The following is a 14,597-nucleotide window of genomic DNA, read 5'->3' on the forward strand; positions in this document are numbered from 1 at the left end:
CAAGGAGAGGCTGTGATTGGCTCGTGAGGGCTGCAGAAATATCAGTGTTAACTTTACATATGATATTGTTTATGACGTCATTTTATGTGATTCATGTGTTCATGAATGTTTATTATTTCTGTGTGTGCTGAAAACCAGGTGTCACGTTCTCTGTAACATTTATTCCTCTCTTCTTAATATACAGCATTTTGTTTTATAGATAATAATATAAAAACATTATATATGTATTGCTAAAGAATACGCTGGAGTTTGTTTCTTATCCTGTTCCCATACGGCAAAAAATATATTTTTAAACATATTTCAAAATATTCAAAAAATGGCAAAAAAATATATTTGCTATTATGTTAAATAAAATATCTAACAAAATACATATACAAACAAAATACACAATTTTTGTTATATTATTGAAAAAATAAAGAAAAAAAATTTTAAAAAGTCTACTTATATATTTTTAAAATGTTTTTAAAAATATATGTTGCCCTCCATGATGAAAACTTTATTTGTTCTCTATAACATTTGAATAATAAAAATAAAAAATACTGAATAAAACTGTAAGATTGCAATCTTTACTGTTTACAGCAGCATATATTAAACATTTTGGTCAGAAAAAAATAAAAAAAAAAAAAATCAATTGCGCTTCACTGTTTACAACATATTTAGCATACATTTAAAATATATTTTGGCCAGAAAGAAATCTATTTTTTGCCGTATGGGTAAGACTGAACCGAATGCAGAGACGCATGTTCTGTTTTCATATGAAATTTAATTCAATGAATGCAGCAGACGAGTCATTTCTTTTTCAGTGTGTTGTATAAACATAAAGAAGTGTAAAATCATCACGTTTTTGCTAAAAAGCAACCGAATGTTAAACAATCTGACCAACATAACAACATTTACCAAAGAGTTTCACGCGCAGAAGTCGTCTTGAGCGGATCATGGTTTCTTTTTCCATGCAAAGTTTTTGTTTTCTTTCTAAAATTAATTTTAAAAGTATGCAAAAAAAAATAAAAAATTTAAGTGTTTTCCAAAAAATAAAAGTCTTCACTTCCAAACTTCATTGTGATGCTTTGAAGATGCTTTGATAACTGCTTTTTAAAGAAATTAATATTTATGTTCAGCAAGGATGCATTAAATTGATCAAAATTGGCGGTAAAGACATTATTATGAAATAATAATACAAATTAACTCCAAAATTAAAAAAAACAAACTAACACAATTATTAAACTATTACTCACAAAATAGAATTAAACCAAAATTAAGCAACAATGTTATGTTTTGATATCTTGAGTATATATATAAAGTTTGGGGTCAGGAATGAATATTTGTATTCATCAGGGATGCATTAAATTGATTTAAAGTGACAGCAAAGACATTTATAATGTTATAAAAGATTTCTATTTCAAATAAACGCTGTTCTTTTGAACTTTCAGAATTCCTGTAAAATAAAATGTATCACGGTTTCCACAGAAATAATAATGTTTTCAACACTGATAATAATCAGAAATGTTTCTTGAGCAGCAAATCATCATATTAGAATGATTTCTGAAGATCATGTGACACTGAAGACTGCAGTAATGATGCTGAAAATACAGCTGCACATCACAGAAATAAATTACAGTTTAACAGAGATTCACATAGAGAACAGCTGTTTTAAATAGTAATAATATTTCACAATTTTACAGTATTTTTGATCAAATAAATGCATCCTATAAGAAGCAACTATTGAAAAACAACCTGCTGTATGAACGTTTTCTGCATTTTATTTATTTATATATATTTTTTCATTGATGTTTTCATGTTGATGTATTTTCCATTACAGTTTTAGACACTTATTGGGAATCTTTTCTTCACTCTTTCGTTCTGTAAAGTACAGACATTATCTGTAAATCATTTCTCTCTCCTCGGATGGAACCCAACACTCCCAGAGATCACTGAATGCAATGAATGCAGTTATTTTGATAATACCGACTTCTTTTGATTGTATCTGTCTTTGTTTCCATCTTCTGAATGTCTTTCGATTGTAATGTCAGATCTTGACTTTCACAAGAATCATTCAAGTGAATTTTAAGTGTGTTATTTTCATATTCTTTTAATGTGTGATCAGTTTGATTATAAACACAGAATGATGTTCCTGTTGATGTTTCCATGACGAGCGAACAAATAAACTTCCGTTCCGCACATCAAACGTGCGTCAAATGTTATTAAATATTTGAAACAGTATGATTTATTAAGTCTGTGTTCAGTTTGTTCTTCACTGTCCTGCTCTTAAAACAGATTTATCTGCGGATGCTGCGAATGACAGTCTAATAGCCGTCAGATATATTCCTTAAGCAATCATTTTAGCCATGTTTTGTTTACAGTTGTCATAAATCAGGGTTATATGGTGAGGAAAGTGCAATACTTCACCATTAAAGAACATCACGGGACGATGTTTAAGGAGAAACGTCCTTCTGAACATGATTTAAAACACAAAAGTCAATCAAAAGCAACAACACGAGCGATATGTTATTGATAATCCATATGCAGAGGAAGAGAAAACATTGATCACCCTTAGAGGAAAAACATCCTTTTTTAAATTCTAATGTCATAATGGCCTATCCCATAATGCACTTCATGCATACATGAAATTGCTTTGCTTTTAAAACATGGCAACACAAAACGATCAGAACTATAGTCACCAGTTTCTCTGTGTTAATACAGATAAACACACATTGTTTGAAAGCGTTATGTTCAAGTGAGTTTGTTTTCTGTGTCCCGCCGTCAGAGCGTGTGGCTCTCATGTCTTCTTTGACCTTTGACCTTTGTTCCTAAAAAGAGGGGTCAGAGTTTAAACAGGATGATGTAACAGCCCCTTCGGCTTCGTCTCTTTAGATCAGAGGTGCGCAAACGCTTTAGTATGAACAATCAAGCTTGATTGAAATGTTGCATTATATACTATAATTATATTATATTCAAATCTGTTACATTTTTAAAAACTTAAATAATTCAATAAAAATTTAAATAAAATTTTAAAAGTATTTTTCAATCAAATTCACTTATATTGTATTTTACACTTCAGTGCAAAAAAATTAAATAAATTTACATTTAGTCATTTAGCAGGTGCTTTTATCCAAATGAGGACAACAGAAGCAATCAAACCAACAAAAGAGCAATGATATGTAACTGCTGCACACATAGCAAGTTTTTTTGTATATATTAAATAAAAAGAAAACAAGTAGATAGAATAGAAAATAAATAAATGAATAAATGTCATCTGTGCTTAAGATCTTTCACTTGCTGTTTGCAGAAAAAGTTAATATTTTTATTTGTTTTTCATGTATATTTTTAGGTTATTGACTGTTTTTGGTGTTTTCTTGTTTTGTTTGTTTTTTTATGAACATTTATAATAATAATAATAATAATAATAAATACAATTGTGTTTCTAACTATAGATAGCTAAAATTTTACTATCTAAATTTTCAAGAAAAAAAAAAAAGATATATGACTGAATTCACCTGACTAAAAAGTTACTCTACTGAAAATAATTTTTAATGCAAAAAATGAAAATCAAACACTTTTTGTATCACCATCTTTCTGAAATGTTATTAGTATGTAAATGAGGCATTGTCTAATTGAATATGCACTAATTTGCACAAATTTCCAAAAGATAAATCTAAACAATGCATAAAGTCAGATTCAGAATTCACATAGAGGGGATTTTGGATTTCTCTTTTTATCCCTCCATAAATCAGAAAATATTGTCAACAGACAGAAAACAAATGCAGCTTCACCATGTTTTTAGAAAGAAAATCAGTGTGAATGAAATATGAACAAACCTGAAAATAGAGATAAATAAAAAGATATGGATTGTAAATGTGTTAAATGTGTATTTTGGATGTTTTTCCTTCCACTAGTCTGAACAAAACATGTGAAAAGCTAAACAGCCCAAAATCTCTAAACTAAACAATGAATAGACAATGCTTTTGTCTATAAAGGTTTGGATCAGAAACAGTTCTTAAAGCGTAAGCTACAGTAAATTAAATCTCATTTTTCCAATACACATATCAAAACAACACACATTCCAGAATCAGAATCAGAATCAGAATCAGAAAGAGCTTTATTGCCAAGTATGCTTGCGCATACAAGGAATTTGTTTTAGTGACATAAGCTTCCAGTACACAAAAGACAACAACACACAGTCAAAAAAAAAAAAAAAAAAAAAAAAAAAAAAAAAAAAAAATAAAAACCCTTTGCAGATAAAATAAGTGTATAAACAATTGTGCTATAAATGATAATGGAATTGGATTGAGTAAGATGCAGGGATGTACTAGGATGAAGTGGTAACAAATAAATATAAGGATATTGCACATTTTTATTGTATAAGTGGGGAAAACATTTAACTGTTCATGAGGTAGATTGCCTGGGGGAAGAAACTGTTCTTGTGCCTGACTGTCCTGGTATTTGCGGCTCTGAAGTGCCGGCCAGATGTCAAAAGTTCAAAGATGGGGTAACTTGGGTTTGAGGGATCCAGAGTGATTTTCTGAGCCCTTTTCCTCACTCTGGATGTATACAGTTCTTGAAGGGTGGGCAGGGGGAGCACCAAAAAATCCTTTCAGCAGTTCCGAACCGTTCTCTGTAGTCTTCTGATGTCTGATTTTGTAGCTGAACCAAACCACACAGTTATTGAAGTGCACAGGACAGACTCAATGACGGCTGAGTGAGAACTGTTTCAGCAGCTCCTGTGGCAGGTTTAAACTTCCGCAGCTGGCGAAGGAAGTACAGCCTTTGTTGGGGCTTGTTTAGTATAATTTCATTTTTGCGCTGCACATTTCTGCCGTTTTGTGTTTCTTGTGTTCGTGATTCATAGAAAATCAATTGGGGAGGAAAAAGGAAAACCAGCACATTTGCTTTCCTTTCTCTGTTCCTGAAGGTTTTGCACAATTTTTTTCTTCTTTTATAATTCGTGATGAATTTGAGACTCCAAAAGTTTCTGTAAATTAATGGTACTATAATAATATTTATGATAATAACAATAATTGATAATAATGTCAAACGTGGCTAAATAGTCCAATAAGATTTTGCCGTATAAGATATGAGCGATGGAGAGGATTATGCATTTTGTATAATACATGAAATGTGAACAGTGAGAGTCTGCTGGTGGCATGCAGTGAACAAAGATTTTTTTTGTTGATTAGAAACTGTTTAATTTAGGTTCTGGGATTATTCAGTAAATGAATATGATTTGGTTTGTCATCTCAGACTATCTGATGCCTATCAGCAGTGACATAAACATGACTGTACAGAACACTGTTTCTGTGGTTCTGAGCAAAAGATAGAAATGCAAACCAGCTTCAGATAATCAATACACACACACACACACACACAGGCCTGCTGAGAGACCAGGGAAAAGTGCTCATTTCTCCTGCAGAGAGTCAGAAATGCACAAGAATAGTACAGACAGATGTGTGTGTGTGTGTGTGTGTGTGTGTGTGTGTGTGTGTGTGTGTGTGTGTGTGTGTGTGTGTGTGTGTGTGTGTGTGTGTGTGTGTGTGTGTGTGTGTGTGTGTGTGCGTGCGTGTGCACAGCATAGTTTATTCCATTCCACTGAAGTATTTAAGATTTTTTTGATTAAACATTTTAACTATAATTAAATTTGTATATGCATTTTTTGTCATATATAATATAAAACATCATAAATATTTATATAAAAAAGTGTATACATATCACATACTGTATATTGTCATATACATATATAATACATAAAAAGGTGTGTGTGTGTGTGTGTGTGTGTACATATTTCTTATCTTATAATCTTTTTATTTTTATTTTCATTATTTTTATTTAGTCCATTTTGGATTATTGGTGATATATTAAAATTTATTTTTTCATTTTTATTTAAAAAAAAAAAAACCTCATAGCATATTAATTACAGCAAGGCTTTGTAATGATGTATAATAGTATTATTTTTATTTTGTTGTCTTTAGTGAATTTTAATTCTAAAAATCAGAAAATGTCAACGCTTAGAAGTATTTTTACAGAAATAGCTCCAGTATTTTAGATTACTGTATCATTTTTACGTGCATTACTTCATTTACACAGATTTCTATTATATTCGTTTCATATATATATATATATATATATATATGTGTGTGTGTGTGTATATATATAGCAAGAGGAGGATTTCAGTGTGAGGTATCAGTGGCATCGTCCACACGCGTGTTTGCTCGTCTCTTTCATGGACACAATGAGGTGAAAGCGTCAGGGGTTAAAGGTCACGGTCCCTGAAACACAGCAAGTGAAATACAGCCTTTCAGAGACCCGATGAAGATATCACTCAACAGAGAGCACACTGAAGCATTCTTCTGGAGAAAACACAATCATTACAGCACTTCCTGTTAAACTGCTCACACATGCAAAGCAAGAGCAGTTATTAATTAACCCTGAACACTCAAAACAATCAATATGATTATCAGGAGACTCAAACCCTCTCTGCACGATCACACACACTTGCACAGACCTCAATTTAACGCTATATATATATATATATATATATATATATATATATATATATATATATATATATAATATATATATATTATTTATGGTCAAAATGGACTAAATAAATATGATGAAGAAACGTTATTTTCGTCATCTTTATTTTATCCATTTTGCATAATAATTTAAATAAATTATTTAATTTGATCTCTCTCGTCTTCCTTGAAATCGTTGTGATCAGGTTATTCTGAGAGGTCAAATGTCACGGGTCACCTGATCTCCTGTGACCTCTCACTCAGCTCAAATCTACGTCCTTCAGATCCCTCAGAAATCTACATGTAAATGCGTTTAGCAGAGTATTAAACCTGAACTCTTCATTCTTAAAGAATGACTAGATATTTGATCGCAAAGCGATGTCACTGTGATCCGAACATCATGAAGGAATAAAAACACGGACAAAAGGTAATATTATATCAGATATTAACGTCGCAGAATTTAGTCTTTTCAACTGTTTTAAGGTTCAATAACTATTCGTGATTATTGTGAAATTGCTCATCAAAAGAAACAACGATCCTTTTGAAAACGAAATGCTGTAGAATGTGAATCATATGGAATTAAAATCAGTCAATGTATATGATAAAGAGAATTATGCATGACTTAAACTATATGCATGTCTAATTTCAGCAAAGTGTTTCAGTAAAAACACAACAAAATCGAATGAATTAATGCCGACAACCAGTCTCATAAATGAACACTATTCTCAAGAGAGATGATGTGAGTCGCTGTGAAAATACCTGACTCTATTCAAATTAAAGTAGAATCTCTGAGCACCTGTTAAAGCATTTATCCGAACAACCTGTGTGTGTGTGTGTGTGTGTGTGTGTGTGTGTGTGTGTCTGTGTGTGTGTAAACCTGTTTTCTTAAAGTCTTTCTGATATATAAACTCACCACAGCACTTTCAAATCTTTTGTTTTAGTTTATTTTTGTCGTATATCTACAGATGTGGAGGCCCCTTGAGATGCTGGACGATTATTTCAGTTCGTCGCATTAAAATCAAATGCAATTTTAAGATAAATTTCACATAATACTAATATGCAACAAATAATACATCGTAAAACAATAATGCATTTTATAGAACACAGACCAGGTATTTATTGTTTTGCGTGACATCAGTTATTGTTATATTGATAGGCCTATTTTGTAAAAAATAAAAAATAAAAAATAAAAAATAATAATAATTCACAGATTGAGAAAAATAATTTATAATGACACGCTTCTCTAAAAAATCTAATTTATCACTCGATAAAGGCTGCACGTGTTTCTTTAACGCTGTCCACTCAAGTAAATCACATTTTAAATATGCATAAAATATAGAGCATATCAGAAAAGAAACCTCACGACTGTAAAAGGTAAGAGAAAATACCACCGAAAAGTGTTTTATCATTTGACGTTCGCCGAGCCCAAACAGTGTGTTGTCATATTTGCAGCTGCGCCGCAATAAAAACATTAAACGGCTTTAATAACAAAAACACTGGTTGAATTTTTCAGTTAGTCTCGACACTAATTCAGACGGATCTCATGGACGTTTCTCTCTAATGTGATTTACGACGCGACGCGGTTGTAACGCACAGCGCAGGTTCAGAGAAAAGCGTACAAGCAAAATGAGCGCGTTTTAGCCGCGTTTTGTGACAGAACGAGCGCGTTTAATGTGCCGGAGGAAAGTCAGAGACTTACCGAGAGCTGCCAGATCTCCGAGCGCACCCCGAACCCGCCGGGTCACCGGGAACAGATGCAGCGCCGGGCGCGAGCGCACGGACACTGACGGCACATCAGCATCATCACGGGGTCCGAGGCGCACTGATTCTGATCAATAGTGCTGCACTCACACAGCAGATGGCCGGAGAGCGACAGAAGCGAAGACAGAAAAAAACAACAACACTGAGGAGTCGAAGAGTCAGCTTTCAGCTTGAAAGAAGAACTTATGAATCATGATCCTAATAACAAACCGAAGTGTGTTTCATTTACACTTAATCCACTCAGATGAACACAAAATGAGTTAATTTCATCACAACTGAACGTTTGCCCTGAAACTAACGCGTTTTTAACACTGACAAGCCTAAATTAATGTGTTTTTGTTTTTTAGTTTCAGTGTTTTATTATGTGAAGCACAAACATTTAGCACAGTATTTATTTATCAGTTTGATACTGCAATCAGAAATCATCAGATCAGAATTTACAGAAATAAATCGTTTTGCATTTCAAATAGCCTAGGTTTAAATTGCAACAGATTTCTTTATTTTTTATTTTTTATAAGGTGTATGTTGATCATTATAATTATTGTCTTATATACTGACAGGCTAATATTTGATTATTTAAATATCAATTGACTATTAACCAATAAATGTGTTCATCATCTGTAACTAGCCATTCAAATATATATATTACTAATTTCTACTACATTTCCCAATTTCATGAATCATATTTACTCTATTAATCAAATTAAAGTGGCCCACAAAAGGTTGTGGCAATTTTGACTTTTTTTCTCTCTCTCTCTCTTTCTTTCTTTCTTAGAAAACATTTTACAGAACATTTGATAAGCGTATTTTCTGTTTTCATGCGCTTGGTGATTTTTGTGTAGAAGTAAAAAAGTGTTTTTAAGTTCCATAAAAGCATGAGCCTCAAATAATACTGTTAAATAATATATAATAAAAATAACAACTCTCCTAAATGGAGCTAATATAATAAAAATATTTTTTTAAGACTGTACGTTGATTTGCGTTTGAGTTTAAAGCTGGTAAAGTGAGCTGAGCTTTGGCGTTTAGACTGTGTATTTAAAAAGGAAACAAAGTCCAAGTTGGAACTCTCTTTGTTTCTCTTTCTCTCTTTCAAATATCGATTTTCTTTGACATGAATAAGGGCCTTTTTCAGTCAGTGATTCTTCGCATTAGGTGGAGTGTGCCGATGCAAAGCAGCACCGAGCACGAATCAAGCTCGTGTGTGTCCGACACTGAATCTCTGCAGGTACACAGACACTTTCCTGCAATTTGTGGCAGCTGAAAGGCCGGGGAGAGGCTTGTGGAGAACACTGGGCCCCCTGCACCTCCTGCTCCTCCTCTGACAGCTGATCAAAAGAAAAATAGGTCACGCTTTTCAGACTTCTGTCGCTCGTCCTTAATTACAGTCGCTTTAAACAAAAGCAACATCTGCGCATCCTCCAAACAAAATAGCAACCGGCATTCGAGAAATCTGTTCCTCCTGAATCACTGCAAGCCGGTGTTCGGTCCATAATGCGCGTGAAAGAAGTTACTGTGCAAGAGGATTGATCGATTCAGAGTAACTTTAGCGAGAAAGATGGGGTTTGAGGTTTAAAACGAACATGCATGCTAAAATTAAAAAGTATGCATTTTTTTGTTGTTTGAAGACTTGCACTGCACGGTGTAAATATGTGTTTGGAAACAACGAGGCCTCGCATAATTTTACTACAAATACAAACATGACAAGAGAATGATCAACTCGTATTTACTATGTGTGCATTAATATTTACATGCCCCAAAATTAATATGCATAATTAATCTTATAAATATTATTGAACGAGGAAGTGTTAGATTCGCAGAAGACGCGAACATGCTTTGATATTTATGCATATGTGCAGTTCTTCAGTATTTAAACTGATGAAATCTGATAGATAGATAGATAGATAGATAGATAGATAGATAGATAGATAGATAGATAGATAGATAGATATTTTATTGATCCATTGAAGGAAAAACATAGAAAACAAAAATATACACTAATTTTCGCATATGCACAACGACGCACAATGAAGAATATAAATAGTATATTATATAGTATACAATTTCTATTTTGCACTCTTTTTTTAATTTTCCAAAATGTGTACACTTTAGGTACTAATATGTGGTGTTTAGGGGTAAACAAGGTACAAATATGTTATTTTTTTCGGAGGTTGTACAGTTAAATTGCAGGATTTTGAATTATACCTGTTCATGTGATTATATTTTTGTGTTGTTTTGTAGAGGATGAGTCTGATAAACGATCCGTTCGAAGCGAGCATCTGACGCGAGATTCCAGATGCAAAGGCAGCGACTCCGAACGGCCTCGTGGAAGCGTCAGCGATTGGCCACTGGCGCGCGCGCGAGGAACGCGATTGCACCGCAGACGCGTCAATCAACGCGAAATCTCCTCCCCTTTCAGCAGGGTCGGGTGCGCGCGGGGCAAGCCCACCCCGTGCACCTCCAGCTGCCCAAACAGAAGACGCAGGAGGAGTAGAGGGCTCGGACATGGGGAGAAATCAGCACTGGCCCGTCTGATAGAGATCGGTGTTTTTTATTTATTAAAAAAGGAGGGAAAAAACCCGAGAGGCCTTAGGAGAGAAATAAAAATAAAAAATATAAAAACAAACACGGAGAGAAACCCATCCCTGGCACAAAGCTGGACATAAATCAATGGACTGAATGAAGACTGCCTATAACGCCTATCGATGCCTGGCCAAGGATTTGGATGTGTACGCCATGAACCCGGAGATGACAATGGACATTGGCAGCCTACACGGTGGAGTTAGCCATGAGCAGGACTTGATGAGCGGCCACAGCCCCCATCACAACCGCAACCCGGGGGCTTCCTTGCGGATACACCAGGATCTGACCGTGGCGCCGTCGCGCTCCGCGATGGTCTCCAGTATGGCTTCGATTCTGGACGGCGTCGGCGGCGGCGGAGGAGAGTACCGTCCCGAGCTGTCGCTGCCGCTCCATCACGCCATGAGCATGCCGTGCGACACCTCCCCGCCCGGGATGAGCGGCACCTACACCACGCTGACCCCTCTGCAGCCCCTGCCGCCGATTTCCACCGTGTCCGACAAATTCCACCATCCGCACCATCACCACCACCACCAGCGTCTCTCCGGGAACGTGAGCGGCAGCTTCACCCTCATGCGGGACGAGAGGACTCTACCAGCCATGAACAACCTCTACAGCCCCTACCACAAAGACATGAGCGGGATGGGACAGAGCTTGTCTCCTCTGGGCAACGGCTTGGGCTCCATCCACAACGCGCAGCAGACGCTCCACAACTACGGCGCGCACGGCCACGACAAGATGCTGAGCTCCAACTTCGACGCGCACACTGCCATGCTGGCCAGAGGGGACCAGCACCTCTCCAGAGGCCTCGGTGGCCCCGCGGCGGGCATGATGCCGCACCTCAACGGGATGCACCACGGCGTGCACCCGGGCCACCCTCAATCCCACGGGCCCGTGTTGGCTTCCAACCGGGAAAGACCGCTCTCCTCCTCCTCCTCCTCCGGAGCGCCGGGCTCCGGCTCGGGGCAGCTGGAAGAGATCAACACCAAGGAAGTGGCGCAGCGCATCACGGCCGAGCTCAAGCGCTACAGCATCCCGCAGGCCATCTTCGCGCAGCGAGTGCTGTGCCGCTCGCAGGGCACTCTGTCCGACCTGCTGCGGAACCCCAAACCCTGGAGTAAACTCAAGTCCGGCCGCGAGACGTTTCGCCGTATGTGGAAGTGGTTACAGGAGCCCGAGTTTCAAAGGATGTCGGCCCTTCGGCTTGCAGGTAAGACAAGGTATCTGCTTTTGAACATCTTCTGTGTCCGTTTAGGCTTTAGGAACATTTCTTGTGCGCGCTTTTACAAGTGAAACTCTCTATTGCACCACCACTTTTTGTGTTTGAGTTTTTTTTCTATTGTTTATTCACTTTAAAACATCTGAAATGGTGCAAGTGCATGCTGTGGAAGAGCCGCTTCGGTCTCGGTGAAAGAAAAGCTTTCAGAGGTGCTGAATAGGGATGTGTTGGTAATTACTGGACAGTTATTCCCCCTCCTGCCCCTCTACATCAGGCTTGTTGCCCCCTCTAGCGATGGGCGGTGCAGGACCCCTTTTCCTTTGTTTGGCTGAAGAAAAAGCAAGACTTGAATTTTGCAGTTTGGCGTTTGAGGTGTCAGAGACGGTGTCGTGTTGTTGAATAGCGTGCATTAAAATAAAAGCATGGTCCGTATCGATTTTTAATTTGTAGGGTGATGCACAATTATTCACTGAAATAATGGACAGCTCTGATGCCTCCTGCATTGTCCAACACCAGCGCGAGACTGTGCATTAACTTCTGCCGAGGAAAACACACAAACTGTGCATCTTTTGCTTAAAGAACTAAAAAGGTTTGGAGAAGGAGCGTGCGTCTGAGCTGGTAAATCACCAGAACCAAAACATGCCATCATCGATTCTTTGAATAGCATGCATTCAGCTAATGAAATGCATTGTATGAGCAGTCACAGAAGGTGATCGTTTTGCCAAGCAAACAAATGCATTTTCTTTCATCAAGAATGTGATTTTAAGCAGAACTGTGCTTTGAGATGTTGGCGTAGGCGCTTTAATGCTGTTTCCCTGCAGGGCTCTGGTCTCACAGATGGCTTTGGGTTGGGGGGAAGGTATTATGTGATCTGCAGGGGAATTGTAAAGAAGAACAGAGGCTGCAGTGGCTCGATGAATTATTGATAGGAATCTCTGCGTGACCCTCAGCTCAACGCACACAAAACAACCATATATTTGCATAAACAGACATACATTTTCATCCCTGCACCTGCCTTATAAAGAATCCAAAATATACACAAACAATGAAAAAGAAAAACAAAGCAGTTGAACAAAAAATAAACAAAAAGCAGGTCGTGCATCAGAAGCGTCTAACTCAGAGAGAATCGCTCACGTTTTGTTTTCATGCTTGAATTTCATGCATGTAAATGTTGACTCAGAGCTGGAATCTTAAACCTTTATTTTTTTTTTTATCTCAGCGATGCCATAAAGGAACTGTTTTTGCTTCCCTAAAGAACCTTTAGTTCTTAAAAGAATTGTTTTTTCTAAGTGTGAAGAACATTTAAAGATTTTAAAGAACCTTTAGATTTTATTGAATGAATGTTTCCATGGATTTAAAATCCATTAATGCCAGTAAAAAAAAGAAATCTTTATTTACATGCATATTATTCAGCGTAATATAATGCTGAACTGACTTAAGATTAAGATACTTAGACATTAAATTCATAATTCATATAAGCCTACAGTGGGGTCCAAAAATCACCAAATATATATTATCTGAAAATATTCTATTTAACAGAATTTAAACTCCATAAAAACAAAGTCTTGTGGAAAATTTCATACATATAGTAGTTATGATAAGTAATATTTCTGATTGTACACTATTTTCAGGTGACTAATATAAGTAATAAAGTGCACAGACGGACAGATTTTCTTGCTTTGATTGAAGACACTGTTCGTTCTTAAATCATGATCTTCAGGTTTTGCACTTTTAGAGTCCAACTTGACATTAAAGTCGTTTAATTAAATGTTTTACTTAAATTGTTATGCTGATAATGTCATTTAGAATGACTGATTTAATATAAAAATAAGAAGGATTTCTGAATCCCTTTGTAAACACATACTTGAAGGTATACAGATTTAATGACTTATTGGTCTTCTTCAAGCATAGCAGTGCAGGTGCCTGATGTTACAGGAGAAAACGAGCCTGTCTTTGCACTATTAATTTAGTCAAATCAAACGTGACGTCTGTCTGGACCTCATTCCAGTCACACGGCGCAGGCAATCAGCCATCGAGACGAACCTCGGCCTGTGCCGTTCGCCGCTGACAAACAACTTTATTAAGTAAATGATCAAAGGGGACAAGCACTGTTATACGAGTCAGGAGAGAGGAGATTGAAAAAGAGCAGTGCTGGAGGAACACAGGGTCCCGGCCCGTAAATAAGAGCACCTGAGATGGATAAATATACCACCAACCCATGCCAGAGACATCTCTCCTGATTTGGGCTTCTGCAAAGACTATTTCAATTTCCAATTGAAGACAGACAGGGCAGGACAAGGAAGATATGGAATATCTTTAGATAAACAATGGGGTCTGAAAGTCTGAGTGCACATGCATTCTTGTCATTTAATACAAAATTTTTCTTTACAAAGTATATTAACAGAAATCCAATCTGAGTAAAAAGTTGGAAAGAAAAATGAAATAGTGCATCGGAGCAGCAAAACCTGATGATCATGTTCTCCATCATGAAAGAGCTTCATGAGCATCTTCTGGAAATCTGACCATCTGTA

The 14,597-nt window shown here is 36.5% G+C and overlaps 1 protein-coding gene across 6 annotated transcripts in view; it reads left to right on the plus strand.

The window, feature by feature from the left end:
- The first annotated feature begins 6,781 nt into the window (after positions 1-6,781).
- Positions 6,782-14,597, plus strand: part of LOC109088810 (one cut domain family member 2-like) — a 34,061-nt gene continuing 26,245 nt past the window's right edge. For 4 of the 6 annotated variants that reach the window (XR_006162879.1, XR_006162880.1, XR_006162881.1 and 1 more), the window contains exons 1-2: positions 6,783-6,936; positions 10,509-12,057. Coding sequence is in view for 3 of the 6 variants with exons in the window: in XM_042778496.1 (XP_042634430.1) it covers positions 10,947-12,057 (1,111 nt within the window). In the remaining 3 variants the exon portion in view is untranslated. Of the gene's footprint in view, positions 6,937-10,508; positions 12,068-14,597 lie in introns of all 6 variants that reach the window. The other 2 variants (XM_042778499.1, XM_042778498.1) reach the window with 2 other exon arrangements.

The sequence above is a fragment of the Cyprinus carpio genome, chromosome A21 (assembly GCF_018340385.1).
Source record: "Cyprinus carpio isolate SPL01 chromosome A21, ASM1834038v1, whole genome shotgun sequence".
In the NCBI taxonomy this organism is placed as follows: Eukaryota; Metazoa; Chordata; class Actinopteri; order Cypriniformes; family Cyprinidae; genus Cyprinus; species Cyprinus carpio.